This window comes from Myotis yumanensis, unplaced genomic scaffold (assembly GCF_028538775.1).
Source record: "Myotis yumanensis isolate MYYU_CA2020_CCGP unplaced genomic scaffold, mMyoYum1.0.hap1 SCAF_17, whole genome shotgun sequence".
In the NCBI taxonomy this organism is placed as follows: Eukaryota; Metazoa; Chordata; class Mammalia; order Chiroptera; family Vespertilionidae; genus Myotis; species Myotis yumanensis.
In genome coordinates this window covers 15,557,192-15,570,995 of record NW_027223768.1, presented here as the reverse complement: position 1 = coordinate 15,570,995, position 13,804 = coordinate 15,557,192, and the positions used below count along the sequence as shown (strand labels likewise).

At 51.1% G+C, this 13,804-nt stretch overlaps 1 protein-coding gene across 2 annotated transcripts in view; it reads left to right on the top strand.

Moving 5' to 3' along the window:
• The first annotated feature begins 264 nt into the window (after positions 1 to 264).
• Positions 265 to 13,804, top strand: part of ARHGEF2 (Rho/Rac guanine nucleotide exchange factor 2) — a 45,809-nt gene continuing 32,269 nt past the window's right edge. The window contains exons 1-3 of one of the 2 annotated variants that reach the window (XM_070396994.1): positions 265 to 365; positions 8,384 to 8,670; positions 10,276 to 10,393. In XM_070396994.1, the coding sequence (XP_070253095.1) occupies positions 8,405 to 8,670; positions 10,276 to 10,393 (384 nt within the window). In that variant the 5' untranslated portion in view covers positions 265 to 365; positions 8,384 to 8,404. Of the gene's footprint in view, positions 366 to 1,612; positions 1,794 to 8,383; positions 8,671 to 10,275; positions 10,394 to 13,804 lie in introns of those variants that run through there. The other variant, XM_070396993.1, reaches the window with a different exon arrangement.

Genomic DNA, 13,804 nt, shown 5'->3' with positions numbered 1-13,804 from the left:
GGTTGGGCACCAAAACAGGGGCTCCTCCCTAAAAGGCAATACAGAGAGTAACCCAGCTGCCGACGTGTTCCAGATCCCACCCTGGGAGCCAGCTGACTATTCCTCCCACGTCGTCCAAACTTTCAGCTCACCCACACACCCAGCCCTGGTACCAGGAGGAACCAGGTGCCTGGGTGTCCACCCGCACACACTAGGCTTGGGGACTCCTCCTGAAGGAAGTCAAAGGGAAACGGGTGTAAGAATTTCCAAGAAACGGGGAAATGAATGCAGTGGCTCCGAGTGGTGGAAGCAGGACTGACCACAGACGGGCAGCATGCTGGGCATCCGCCCTCCGCATCCACCACTTGCTGGCTGGCTGACCTCAGGTAAAACACGCCCCTCCCGGAGCCTGTGTCCTGGTCTGAACAAACGCGAGATTGTTCAGTTAGAGGATTCCCGAGGCCCCCACGCCAGTAAGATGAGGCAGGTGTCTCCCCTGTGTTCTTGTGACGGGAGAAGCTACCCCTGTCACCCATCATGGGGTTTTGGGCCCAGCCAGGTAGGAAACGATACAGTTTCCACATCTGGCAGCAACTGCCCTCTTCCTTTCACCCAGAACGAGGATTTTACAGCACGCATGGGCCGTGTACCACCTGATTCAACCCTCTTCTTTAATGGGTCAGGAAAGGCACAGGCCGGGTCAAGTGGCTTATTCCACACAGTGGCAGCTGGCGAATTTATTGAATAACTAGCAAGGGTCCGGCACTGGTGTGCCAGTATTTGCCCATTTCTCAGTTAACACCTCCATTTTACAGATGAGGAAACCAGGCTAATACATCACTTCTCCAGGCCCCGTAACTAGTGAGTTGGCAGAGCCAGCTAAGGTCTTGCAGCCCCAGCAGGGCTGTCAGGAGGCGGATCCAGTTACCTCAGGAAGTCCAGTGTCTGCCCATGCTGTCCTCTGGCCCATGGAAGACGTGCGGGTGAGCCAGGCCCCCCCAGCTGTTACCAGGGAAGAGGGTAAGGGAGCCGGTCAGATATCCTGGCCTGGTATCCACAACAATGTGGATGCTGAGCTGCCCAGTCACCATGTTCCTGTGGGCTGGAGGGAGGGCCCTCCTCAGATGTAGCTGACCCTGTGAAGGCTCCTCCCTTCATCACAGAAAGTACAATCTTTCCTCCTCTACCCCCTGCGGTAACCTGCCTCTTAAAGGGACCAACAAGCAGTTTTGAAGCCAAATTGGAGAGAGGACAAAGGGCCTCCCTGACCCCAACAGGACCTGGCTGTGAAGTCAGATTCCAGCTGTGAGCCTTTCCCTGCTGTTCTCTTTCTCTCCTTGGCTTCACCCTGTCCCCATGGGAGGGAGGGCAAAGGCTCCTTGGATGTCAGGTTCCCACATACTCTCCCCTCAGGATGACCCCAGCTTGGTTTCCTCTGCCTGTTTCCACACGAGCCTGAAACCCGGGGGCCGCCCTTTGTCCAGGGAATGCTGAGGATGGGGCCCAGGAGCCCTCAGGACCAGCACACAAGGGGTTAAAGGCCTGCACACAGGGTGTTTGAAGTAGGGCGGGGAAGGGAAGTGCTGGAGTAATAGAAGAGGCTGCTGGTCTGGGCTGGAGCGAGTCCCCCCTGTCTTCTGTGCAAACCTCTGGGTCATGAGCCCTCCCTTTAAAAGGACCATGTGAGGGGCACTTCCATTGAGGCGCTGGACTGGATTCTTAGCGGGCCGACCTGAAGCGGGACTTTTTCTTATTTGAAGTCACCAACTGAGGGCAGGAACAAGTCCCCATCCTTAGGATATCTCCCGACTCTGGTGAGTTTCCCTCTGTCCCTTTCTCGGGGTCCCTTCCCTATCCATGGGCACTCCCCCAGAAGCAGAGCTGGGGGGGGGAGAACAGTGTGTGGCTTCTCTACCAGCCCCCCTGCATTCGGCTCTCATTGTTAATTAGGGGGCCGTGTGTGTGTGTGTGTGTGTGTGTGTGTGTGTGTGTGTGTGTACACAAAGAGGGAATCACAATTATGGCCAACAGTTAACACTCAAATACGTGTGTGACAAGTGATGCTAAACCCTTATACATATTCTTAATCTCCACAATCCTATGGATTTTAAAACTCTGATATCTGAATTCATTCAGGGTCCCCTTCCTAGTGCCTAACATTGTTCCTTTACCCCTGGGGGTTGTGAAATTTGAAAGGCCACCAACTCATACCTGGAGCCAGGGACGTCCTGATTCTAGATTATCTATCAGATTAGGGGTTCCCTACTTTGCCCCCTACTTTTAGCTGTCTCCTGGGATCTGATGGGTTAATTCCCTGGGACACAGTGGCCAAAGTCTTCTCAGGTGTGTCCCTCTGAACCTCAGACCCTCTCTTGCCCCACCCATTTGGCACAGTACCCATAACACATGCCAAGAACTGGCAGGAGGAGATGGGAGAGGGTTGGTTGGTCTCCCTCTCTTCTGTAGCCCCCACATGTCATGGGCTCCCCTGGGTCCATGCAGGGGATTTTGCTAACCTACGTTTGGTTTGCAAACCAATTAAAAAAAAAAAAAAAGTGACACTTGGAAGCCCAAAGCAGCAAATTCCTGACTGATTTGTGAGCCTGGTTTATCAAAGACGTGGGTGTTATTTAGGGTGGTTGCTTAAGATGCCTGATTGCTGACTTAGTCAAAGGAGCTGTGGGTAGGTCAGGGGCCTGGGGCTGCGGACTCTCTAGCTTTGAACTTAGGAATTAAGTAGTAACAATAAAATCAATAGCTCTGCGCTGCGGGCCCTGAAGCAGGTGTGTACCTTGCAGAAGTCAACCTGGAAGCTGATGTGGGCTTTAGCCTGTACTTAGCCCTGTCCCACTGCGAGATGGTACATATGTCCCACCATTGTCTGGGTCCACAGACCCTTCTGGGTCCTCTTCTCCATGCCTGACACCTGAATACCAGCGGTTCTCAACCTTCCTCATGCCGCGACCCTTTAATACAGTTTCTCATGTTGTGGTGACCCCCAACCATAAAATTATTTTCGTTGCTACTTCATAACTGTAATTTTGCTACTGTTATGAATCGTAATGTAAATATCTGATAGGCAGGATGTATTTTCATTGTTACAAATTGAACATAATTAAAGCATAGTAATTAATCACAAAAACAATACGTAATTATATATGTGTTTTCCGATGGTCTTGGGCGACCCCTGTGAAAGGGTCGTTTGACCCCCAAAGGGGTCGCGACCCACAGGTTGAGAACCGCTGCTCTATACCCTTTGCCTTTCCTTTCATGTTTGGCAGTGGATAGGAAAGTAAGAGAAGGAAAGTGAGTTCAGGACACCAGTCTGCAACACATGTCAAACTCTCACGTGTTTCACACTGAGAAACAGAGTAATGATGTGACGGAATCAGGATAGGGAGGGGAGCGATCAGAAGCTCGGGTACTATGACCTGCCGTAGGACGGGGTGTCCGGGGTGCAGGGTGGGAAGGAACTATGGTGACTGGGGCCTCCTTTATCTGAAGTGAAGGGAGGCCCTGATTTAGCCCTCTTTGCAGACACTGTTGGATTAAAGGTTTACTTTCTACAGGAAAAGAAGCAGGTAGGTTAAATTTTGAACCATCAAAGGGTTTTCAATGACCCTGTCCCCCCAGGGCTGGGAGACCTGGAGGAGAGCCAGCAGGCCTCTGCCTCCCTCCCTCCCTTTATTATCCGGATCTGGGTCTGCCACATTATGGCCGGGGCTTCAGGCAATTTAGGACCTAAATCTAGACCCAGGAAGCCCCCCAGGCCTCCCTGGCTTCAGAAGGGCAGGGTAGTGGCCAGCAGCAGTTACTATCCCCAGTGTTTGCTGGCAGCAAACATAGGCAGAGCCCTTCCTGCCCCTGTGGCCTCATTCAGATTTCTAAGATAACAGACAGAGTAGAAAGGACAAATTCAACTTCTTTGGAGCCCCCATCTCATGTCTTTAGCAGTTTCTTCTTTCCTTTGGCTGGGGTGGGGGTGGGGTGGGAACGAGCACAACAATATTGCCAGATTTCTTTCAAAGCTAGAAAGAAAAGAACCCGGGCCCCATAGTGCGATGGATTTGCTCTGAAAGAAGATGATGTAGGCCTTCATTCGTTAACTTTCTTCCCCTGTAGGCTCCAGGGGCAAGTTAGGACAGGGATGTGTTGGGGTCTTCCATGTCCCTCTTGTCCCCAGCTCGCTGCAGAATGGAGTGCGGTGAGCCTGGATGTCTTCCTTTGATCTCTTTTTCCTCCTTCCTAAGATTTTTGAGACCCCGTTGCTCTAAATCAGGAGTCTGCACAACTTTTCCTGTAAAGACCCAGATGATAGATGCTTTAGGCTTTGTGGGCCACATGGTCTCTGTTGCAACTACCAATTTCGCTGTCGTTATGCAAAGACAGCCACGGACCATATATAAATGAATGAGCATGGCCGTGTTCCCAAAAAAAAACGTTACGAACACCAAAATTTGAATTTCATATAATTTTAATGTGTCACAAAGATAGCAGGACAGATTTGGCCCACAGGCTACAATTTGCCAGCTCCTGCTTTAAAGTATCAGGGGTCACTCTGTCCCTCCCTTCTCTCTGAAGAGGACGGGTTCATCAGGGTCCACCAGGGGCTCCGAGGACAGAAAGGCTCTCTCTTGTTGCTCTGGTTGTGTGCACTCTGCTCCATCAGAAGTTATTTATGAGAATTAGTCCCCATCACAATCGTGACTAGTTGGCCCATGGGTTATTTATTTTCTTTTTAAAAAAATATGCTTTTTGTTGATTTTAGAGAGAGAGGAAGGGAAAGGGAGAGAAAGAGAAACATCCTTGATCAGCTGCCTCCTGCATGTTCCCCACCAGGGATCCAGCCTGCAACCTGGGCATGTGCCCAGACCAGGAATTGCACTGGCGACCTCTTGGTGCGTGAGACAATGCTCAACACACTGAGCCACCAGACTGGCCAGGGCTATTCTCTCTCTTTTTAAAGGGATGATGGTGGGTAGCCATCATATAATGCCTATTCTGCTTCTGTGTTGGGCCTTCCTCTCTCCATCTCTCCATTTCTCTGTGCCCTACATTCTCTCTCTGCCTTTAGATAATAAAAACAACAACAATAATAGTAGCATTTATTAAATACCTAAATATGGCCCAACCACAATGTTAGTCACATTACATACATTATCAGTCAAGTCCGTCAACGTTCTTACAACTTAGGTATGATCATTCCCATTTTACAGAGATTCTGAAGCTCAAGAACATTGCCCAGCCAGTGTGGCTCAATAGTTGAGCATCAACCCATGCACCAAGAGGTCACAGGTTCCATTCCTGGTCAGGATACATGCCCTGGGTTGCGGGCTAGATCCACAGCAGGGGGCATGCAGGAGGCAGCCAATTGATGTTGATGTTTCCCTCTTATCGATGTTTCTATCTCCCTCTCCCTTTCTCTCTCTCTCAAATCAATTACAAACAACAACATTAAGCAAGTTCCCAAGGTCATGTGGCTTTTGAAGGCATCAGAACCAGTGAATCTGCTGGACTTCAACTCCACTATAACAATGTAATTAAATGATGGTCTCCGAGTTTGGAATAACACATGTCTCTCTCTATTAAAACATTCTACGCTCCCATCTCACCACCCAGAGTCACTGATGACTAGTGTAATCGGTGGAGGTTGCACACTCAGAGGAGGAGACACTGGTGGTCTGTGCTGGTGGGAAAACCATCTAATCCAGGAGCAGGAAGACAAGTAAAAGGACTTCTTAGAGCCCTGCTTGCTTTCCTCCCCTGTCCCCATCTCCGGCTTCTGATCCCAGACCTATTTCAGCATCTCTGATCTCTCTGCTCAGCAGAAGCAATAATGTGACATGATGTGATCACATCCGGGAGCTAAATAAAGCCATTGTGTGAGGCCCAGCCCTGGCTGTTCCCTTGCATCATTTCCTAAGCGTGGGAGCCTAGGGGGGCTGGGAGAGAGCCGATAGAAGAGGAGGGAAACCAGCACAGCCATGGGCACCCCAGCTTGAGTTTCAGAAAATGGAGGAGAAATATCTCTGGGCGGGGGTCGAGGACAGAATAAAATGACTGGCATTAGAGCACGGACGGGTGGAATTTAGGAAACAGGAAAGACTCTGAGAAATGGAGTGAAGATATGAAGGAGAAGGAGCTCAATGGATTCTATTTTCCCAGAGGGCACAGACAATGGCTGAAATGACAGGGATGCTGGGAAGAGGGTAGATCCTTCCGGAGAGGCCAGAATCCAGTTGTTCTGCGGTGGAAAAGGAAGGGTGAGCTCTCAGGATCAGATCTGTCCGTCCATCAGCCAGGGTGGCAGGGTACCATCTCTAGCAGGTGGCATCTCCAGGAAGAGGGAGAGGAGAAGGCTTCAGTTCACTGCATTTCATTGATCTTGCCAAATCCCACCTTGCGGGCAGAACTGGGGCCGGGAGAGCAGACAGAGGCTGGGTACAGGGGGTGTACCCCAAGCAGTGTTTCCTCTTCCATGAGGTCACTGAATGCCAGACCAGGGTTCTCACAGCGCCCACTCAGTGCCCCTCAATTTCTGTCCTGTTCCCAGTCCCATTCCTCCCTTCCTAGTGAGCGCTTCCTTCTCTCCACGCCTGCTTCTCACAATACTTTCTGCGAACCCTCTTTACCCCCGAACCTTAGCGTTGGAAACCACTGGTTGGCAGGGCCCGGTCCCTGGCCCTCAGGCTCTGTCCTGCTCCCTGCAGATCTGCCCACCCTGTTTGCAGCATCACCTCAGACGGCAGGAGGCCCAGGTCTGATAACAAGGAGAGAGGCCTGGCCGGTGGGGCTCAGTGATTGAGTGTCGACCCAGGAACCAAGAGGTTGCCGGTTCAATTCCCAGGCAGGGCACATGCCTGGGTTGCCGGCTCCATCCCCAGTGGGGGCCGTGCAGGAGGCAGCCAATCAATGACGTTTCTATCTCTCTCTCTCTCTCTCCCTTCCCATCTCTCTAAAAGTCAATAAAAACAAAAGCAAAACAAGGAGAGAGAGGATCTCTCGCGGTGGCTGCTAAGGGTGCCCTCTACGTTGCTTCCCGATGTTATGATCCTGGGTGGGCACAGGCCTTCCCTAGGCCTCTCCTTCTTTGTCCTTAGACTTGCCCTGAGAATGCCGCTGCAGAGGCCTGAGCACTTGTGGCCTTGCTTCCCCGGGGTAGCAGGCAAAAGCACATTCTCAGCACTCCTGGGGAGGGTGGGGCAGTGACCAGGTTGAAGTGAAAATTGTTGAGGGAACAATTTTCCAACCACCTGGACTCTCCCGGGTGGGGTGGGGCACCCAGATAACTTGGAGGAGGCTTGACACCCTCACGGAAAGCCGGGGAGGAGGCTGTTTTCTGACTCACGGCTTCCTGGTCCTCCCGGGTCCTCCCAGCACCTCAGCAGCTGGGGGTGGTTCCAGGAGAAGGGGAGCCTGGAGACTCATCCTAGCAGAAGTGCCAGAGCCTGGACCTGGAAGCCAGGTGCTCAGAGGAATGCAGTCAATGTGAGCGCCCTCCCGCCCTGCCCTCCCCTGCACCGCCTTGGTGCTCTGGTATTTGGTACTTCTTCCTGGAATGGGCTTATCATTTGCAACTTTAAGAGCAGCTGAGGGTTCTTACCTCTGAGACACACGGAGGCCAGCCCTGGTGGCAGCCACAAGTGTTGGGCAGTGAGAACAATGCCCACCTGGGAGAGAGAAGGAACTGCAGGTAGGTCATGATGTTGGAGCCCTTCTCTCTGCTCCGTGGGAGGGGCCATCATGGTGTTTTACTCCCCCAATGACCAGTCCTAGAAGAAATCACAATACTTCGTCACGCATGAACTTTTCCTTCCTACTGCTTTACCTGCCTGAACGCCTCTCTCTCCAAGTTGGCCAAATCCTAACCACTCCACCCCTCGAAGCCCATCTCAAAGGCTACCCACTTCCTGCTGTGTCCCTTTTTTTGAGTCCTCCAACTGGGTACATGCATGCATTCCTTGGATGGCACAGAGCCTTTTGTTAAAACTTCTCTCGTGGCATTTGGCATACTCTGACCAGTCATTTGTGTCTTTGTCTGTGCACACACACACACACACACACGTGCACACGTGTCACTCACTAGACTGTGAATTCCTTGAGGACAGGAACAATGTCTATGTCCCTTTGCTTGGCTTGGCTTCCTGCCACAGAGGTGCTCACTAAATGGAATAGCAATGAGTGGCGAGGATGTCATTACGAACTGGAGAGAACACCATACTGGGAGTCAGAAAACCCAAGTCCCGGCCTTGGCTCTGCAGTGAATTCCGGGTGTGATCCTCAGCCAGCCATTCTCCAATCCTGTGGCCCAACGCGCTAGGCCTGGCTGACTGTGACGCCTTTCTAGTTCCAGGGTTCCAGAGTTCTAGAACTCTGCTCACCCTTCTCCGTCTTCTTGACTCAGACTGGCCTGCGTGTGCCTTCCATGAACAGAGACGTCCCAGAGGTGCCCCTCACAGGTGGAGACCTGGTGCCCCAAGGCCACACTCGCCGCTGCCTGTCTGTGGTTGAATCCAGAGAGCAGCTGGAGGAAGAGGAGGAGGAGGAGCAGGGGAAAAAGAAGGAGAGAGATGGCTTCCACGCTGTACCGCTCCGAAGATCGGGGGCTTTCCGTGCCCATAACCACAGCTATGACCCCTTCAAAAGACATAGTTGGGGGCCAGACAGGGAGCCCCAGGATCAACTGAGCAGGTAAATCCCCAGGGGCCTCCTGTCCCTACTTCTCTTAAGACCTGGTTCAAAAGGAATGACTCTCTCGTTCCTTCTCTGGGGGCTTAGAACCCAGGCCTATGTGAACCCTTGGGAAAGGGGGACCCTGCCTTTCAAGACGTGGCTTTCCCTGGTGTTTCTAGATCAGCGGTTCTCAACCTGTGGGTCGCGACCCCTTTGGGGGTCGAATGACCCTTTCACAGGGGTCGCCTAAGACCATCGGAAAAACACATATGTAATTACATATTGTTTTTGTGATTAATCACTATGCTTTAATTATGTTCAATTTGTAACAATGAAATTGGGGGTCACCACAACATGAGGAACTGTATTAAAGGGTCGCGGCATTAGGAAGGTTGAGAACCACTGTTCTAGATCCTTCTTTCTCCCTGTTCTCAAGGGCACGTGGGGAAGGGAATAGAGAAGGGGAGGTACAGGGCTGGGGTATCAGGACACTTGGGTCTTGTTGCTTCCATCTCCCACTTTGGATTGAAAAGAACCATACGACGGTTCGGTGCTGGAAGGGACTCCAGGGTCACATGGTCCCGTTTCCTCATTTTACAGATGAGGAAACAGGCCCAGGGAACCGTGGGAGGTTTCTTGAGAGAAGTGGTTCTAGGGTTGGGGCCTTGAGCCGGCCCCTTTCCCAAAGGGCTGCCTCCTTGCTGGTTCCGGGCTGAGGCAGACTCAGGTGTCTTGGACCTCATAGTGCAGTCCTGCCATGAGAGACGAGTGGCTCTCGCTCAGAGGTCTGCGAATGCCTGGCAGACCAGAAGAGAGGGGCCCAACCCCCCCCCCCCCGCCCCCTGGAAAAATCCCTGACCACTTCCCCCAAAACAGAGGAAGTCAGAAAGCGAAGGCCCCGGGGTCAGCATGAAGAGTTCAGTGTGAGTGGTCACGGTGAGCGCCTGCTAGCGATGGAAGGGCCCTGTCTCTCTGCGTTGGCACTGGTTCCCGGGCACAGGTTCTCTTAGCTCTGGTGAGTAGACCCACCTCTTCTGGCTCTTGGTCAGGGCTGGCTGAGCAAATGAGGGGAGAGGACCCTGCGCCTTGGGCCAGAACTGGAGCGAAAAGCCTTGCCTGCCGGGCTCGTGGCACTTGCCTAAGAGCAGCCCGCCGAAGGCAGCGATGCCCTGGGTAACCCTTACGTGGTGCTAACTGTATGTACCTCAGGCCTTCCAGATGTCTCCTTTTGCGATCAGGCATTCATTCTGCTCCCGGGGCAGAGAGAGAAGGGGTCTCTGGATACACCGTCTAGATGAGCAGGGACAAAAGTTGTCTTTAGAAAGCAGGCAGGGAGTGAGAGTCCAGTTTGCTCTTTGCCTCCCCCAGGGCACTGGCTTTCTTCTGGAGGGCAGTACTGCCGCTTGTCCACCAGGGGTCACCCTTGCCTGCAGCCAGCCCTGCAGCTCCTCCAAAGCACAGCTCCAAAGAGAGGGAGGCCAGTTTGAGTCAGGGCTGTGCCTGTGCCAACAGGAAGGGTTGGGCTGGGGGCAAGCAACAGGGCTGGGCTGAGGCCGTTTTCCTCTCTTGTGCCCATCACTGGCCATTGGGTACAGAGGGCAGTGGTGGCCATGTGTGTTTCAGGAGCAAACTGCAGGCTTCGGGATGCGCTGGGGCCCAGGAGACTCCCTTACTGCAGAGCCAAGAGGACCTGGGCACTTCTCTGGAACCGCAGCACCAAGGTGGCCAGCCTTCCAGTGTGGTATGGACAGACACATCCCCAGGGAGCCCCTCCCCTTCCTGCCCCTGGCCTTTCCAGCCATCACTCTGTGCCTCCTCTGTTCTGCCAGCTGCCCAGGCATCACTCCATCTGACTGACTCTGAGTCTCTTGTCTGTACCCCTCTGTCTGCTCCCTGCGTCTGCATGCCGAGTACCCCGCTCTTGGTCGCCTGCCTCTGTCTCGTTGCTCTGAGACTCTCTGTTCCTTCCTTGCTGGGTCTGGGTCTCTGTGTCCATGTAGGAACCTCTGTTCCTCTCTCATTAAAAGGCCCCTGTCCCCCTAATTGTTAGAACCGCTTCTCCGATTTGAAGCTGGACCTATTATTTGTGGGAGGAGACTAGGTCTCTGGTAGCCTGAGAGACAAGAGTTCTCCCGCAAGATAATCAGAAGATCATTAAGTGAGAAATAGAGAGATTGCCCAGTCTTCTGGCTTAAGGGAACACAACTCGGGGATCTCAAACCAGGACCCACAGACCACCGAGGGTACACCGGGGCTGTAGAGGCCCCACTTGGTCAGCCTCACAGAAGTGTCTCAAGCCCGGTGACCAAGAGGCTGCCTCCCTCCCAGCTCTTCCTCCAGCTGGCGAAGGGGCCCAACCCCAGCCTCCTCCTCCGGTGCCTGTGGTGTGGGAGAGGCTGAGAGAAGGGAGCTGTTGCATGTGACAGCCTATCAGGGGAGCAGCAGGCCCCAGCTCCCCGCTCGCCCGCTTTTCTCCACAGCACCCTGCATGCCTTCCTTGCCTCCATGTCAATCTGGTAACGTAGAAAGAACGGGGTTTCCGAACCAAACTGACTCCTAGATCCTTCATTTACCAGCTGAACACTTTATTTCATCTTCCTGAAAATCAGGATCATAAAAACGACCTTTTAAAGGTGTGATTCTTAGATGACAAAAAGTTGTCAAAGTGCCCGGTACAGAGGCTGGCCTACAGGATGAGCGTGAGAAATAACCGTTTTTTTTTCCTCTTCTCTGCTCCATTCCCTTCAGACTGCTTTCCCTCTCTCCCGCCTTTCTCTTCTCCTGCCCACTTCGCCCCTTATTGGTACGATATGTCTTCTTCTTTCCCCCATTGGATACAGAGGCCAGTGGTGGCAATGTTTTTCTAGTGTTTTTCTCCGCCTTCCTGCTCCGATTCCCCTCCTCTCTCCATCTAGTCTTTAAGCCATCCCCTTATATTTCTCCTTCTCTATATGTTTGGGGTCTTTTTGTTTCTTCCTGCAATAGCAGGTGAGTATAAGTTCTTCACCGAAGTCCACAGACCAAAAGTCTGAGACTCCTTAAGCTAGACTGGGGCTTGCAGACTGAGGGCCCATGAGCCAGGTCTAGCTCCAAGATTTATTTTGTTTGGCCAGCATGGTGCTTCCACTTTTAAAAATGCAGACGTCCTTAAATGGGACCTGTGCTCTCCAGTTTTCCAGAGTTGCTAATACTCTCTCTGGTATTTTTTCATTTATCTTTTATTTTAAATTATTTTTTAAATATATTTTTATTGATTTCAAAGAGGAAGAGAGAGAGAGAAACATCAATGATGAGAGAGAATCATTGATCAGCTGCCTAATGCACACCCCACACAGGGGATTGAGCCTGCAACCCGGGCATGTGCCCTGACCAGGAACTGAACAGTAACCTCCTGGCTCATAGGTCGACGCTCAACCACTGAGCTACACTGGCTGGGTCATTTGTCTTTTAAATATAATATTTAAAAATGAATGCCCAATAAATCAACCACCCCTCTGAAGAGCCAGAACATCACCAATACATTTATCTTTACTTATGTCTTCCTTTCTTATTCCCTTGGCTCCCATAGAGGCAACCACTATCTTGATTTTTCTTTATCATTCATTTGATTTTTAAAATAGTTTTAACACAAATATATGCATCCCCTAATATTACATTATTTTTTCTTGCTTCTGAATTTGAAAACAATGATGTTATAGTATACACATTGTTCTATAATTTTCATTCAACATTCTGTTTCTAGTTTTTATCCCTGTGTTGCAAAAAGTTATAGTCCATTCGTTTTCATTTCATTCTTCTGTTGATGGACATTTGGATAATTTCCATTCTTTGCCGTTATGAAGCACATTACTATGAAATCACCATCATCATAAAAGAATGAAATGCTTGCCATCACAGTGGATTCTTAAGCTCGTGCTCCACGTATGCGGCGTGCCAGCTGGCTGTTTGGGCATAATGGTTACGCGTTTGGCATGGATAGCACACGATTGGTGTCTTCAGAAAGGCCAACCAGATAGGCCTCACTTGCCTCCTGCAAAGCACCAATGGCTGCGCTCTGGGAGCGCGCATGTTTGAAGTCCTGAGCAATTCCTCGCATCAGAGGCTGGACGGGAACGTTTGCAAATCAGAAGTGCAGTGGACGTCCAATAACATCTAATATTTAAGGAAGTGCCACAGAACCGGGCCTGTAACGACGAGGTCTCTTCACCCCTCCAGTAGAGGGCGCACCCTTCGGAGTGGCTTTGGTAGCCAGTTGCTCTACTACGTAGGGGCAATTTGTGGGCAGTCTACTTTGTGGGAGCCTTGCTATAGAGACCGCTGTACTTACCCCCTTCTCGTTGGGACGGAATTCTGTGAGTGAGATGCTGCATTGATGCTAGAGAGCACGGGCTGCAAACACCAGCTTGTCTTTTTCTTACTGATTTGTAAAAGTCCCTCACATATTCTGGATTTGAGTCTTTTGTCAGATATGTGTATTGTGAATATTTTCTCCCAGGGTGCATGTTTACTTTTAAAAAATATTTTTATTGATTTCAGAGAGGAAGGGAGAAGGAGAGAGAGATAGAAACATCAATGTTGCAAGAGAATCATTGATCGACTGCCTCCTGCACACCCCACACTGGGGCTCGAACCTGCAACCGGAGCATGTGCCCTGACGAGGAATTGAACCGTGACGTCCTGGTTCATAGGTCGATGCTCAACCACTGAGCCACACTGGCCGGGCTATCAAAGATTCTTTATCCAATCTACTGGAAAGGGACTTCTGGGTTGCTTCCTATGATTTCAATGACACAGGCTATTTGAAATTATTAAAATTTGCCTTATGGCCTGATATTTGGTCAGTTTTGTGATGCCCCAAGTAGGCTTGGGATAAAGGTATTTTCTAATGGTTGGGCGTGTGGTTTATAAATATTTTTATTCCTTATGGTCTTAAACCCAGATGACCTCAGTTTTTCTCCTTACATGTCTGGCCTCCATAGGTTGAGTTTGTCATCTCTGGAAACCATTCAGGGTAAATCTTTTCTAAGACACTTTCTATATTAAGGAAGCCTGGGCTTGAGTTGCACCGTGGTGACTAGTAACTAGCAGAAGAACTTCCCCGTTATTTCAATGGAATATCCCAGATATGGATTGTGATGGGGGAGAGGGTGAA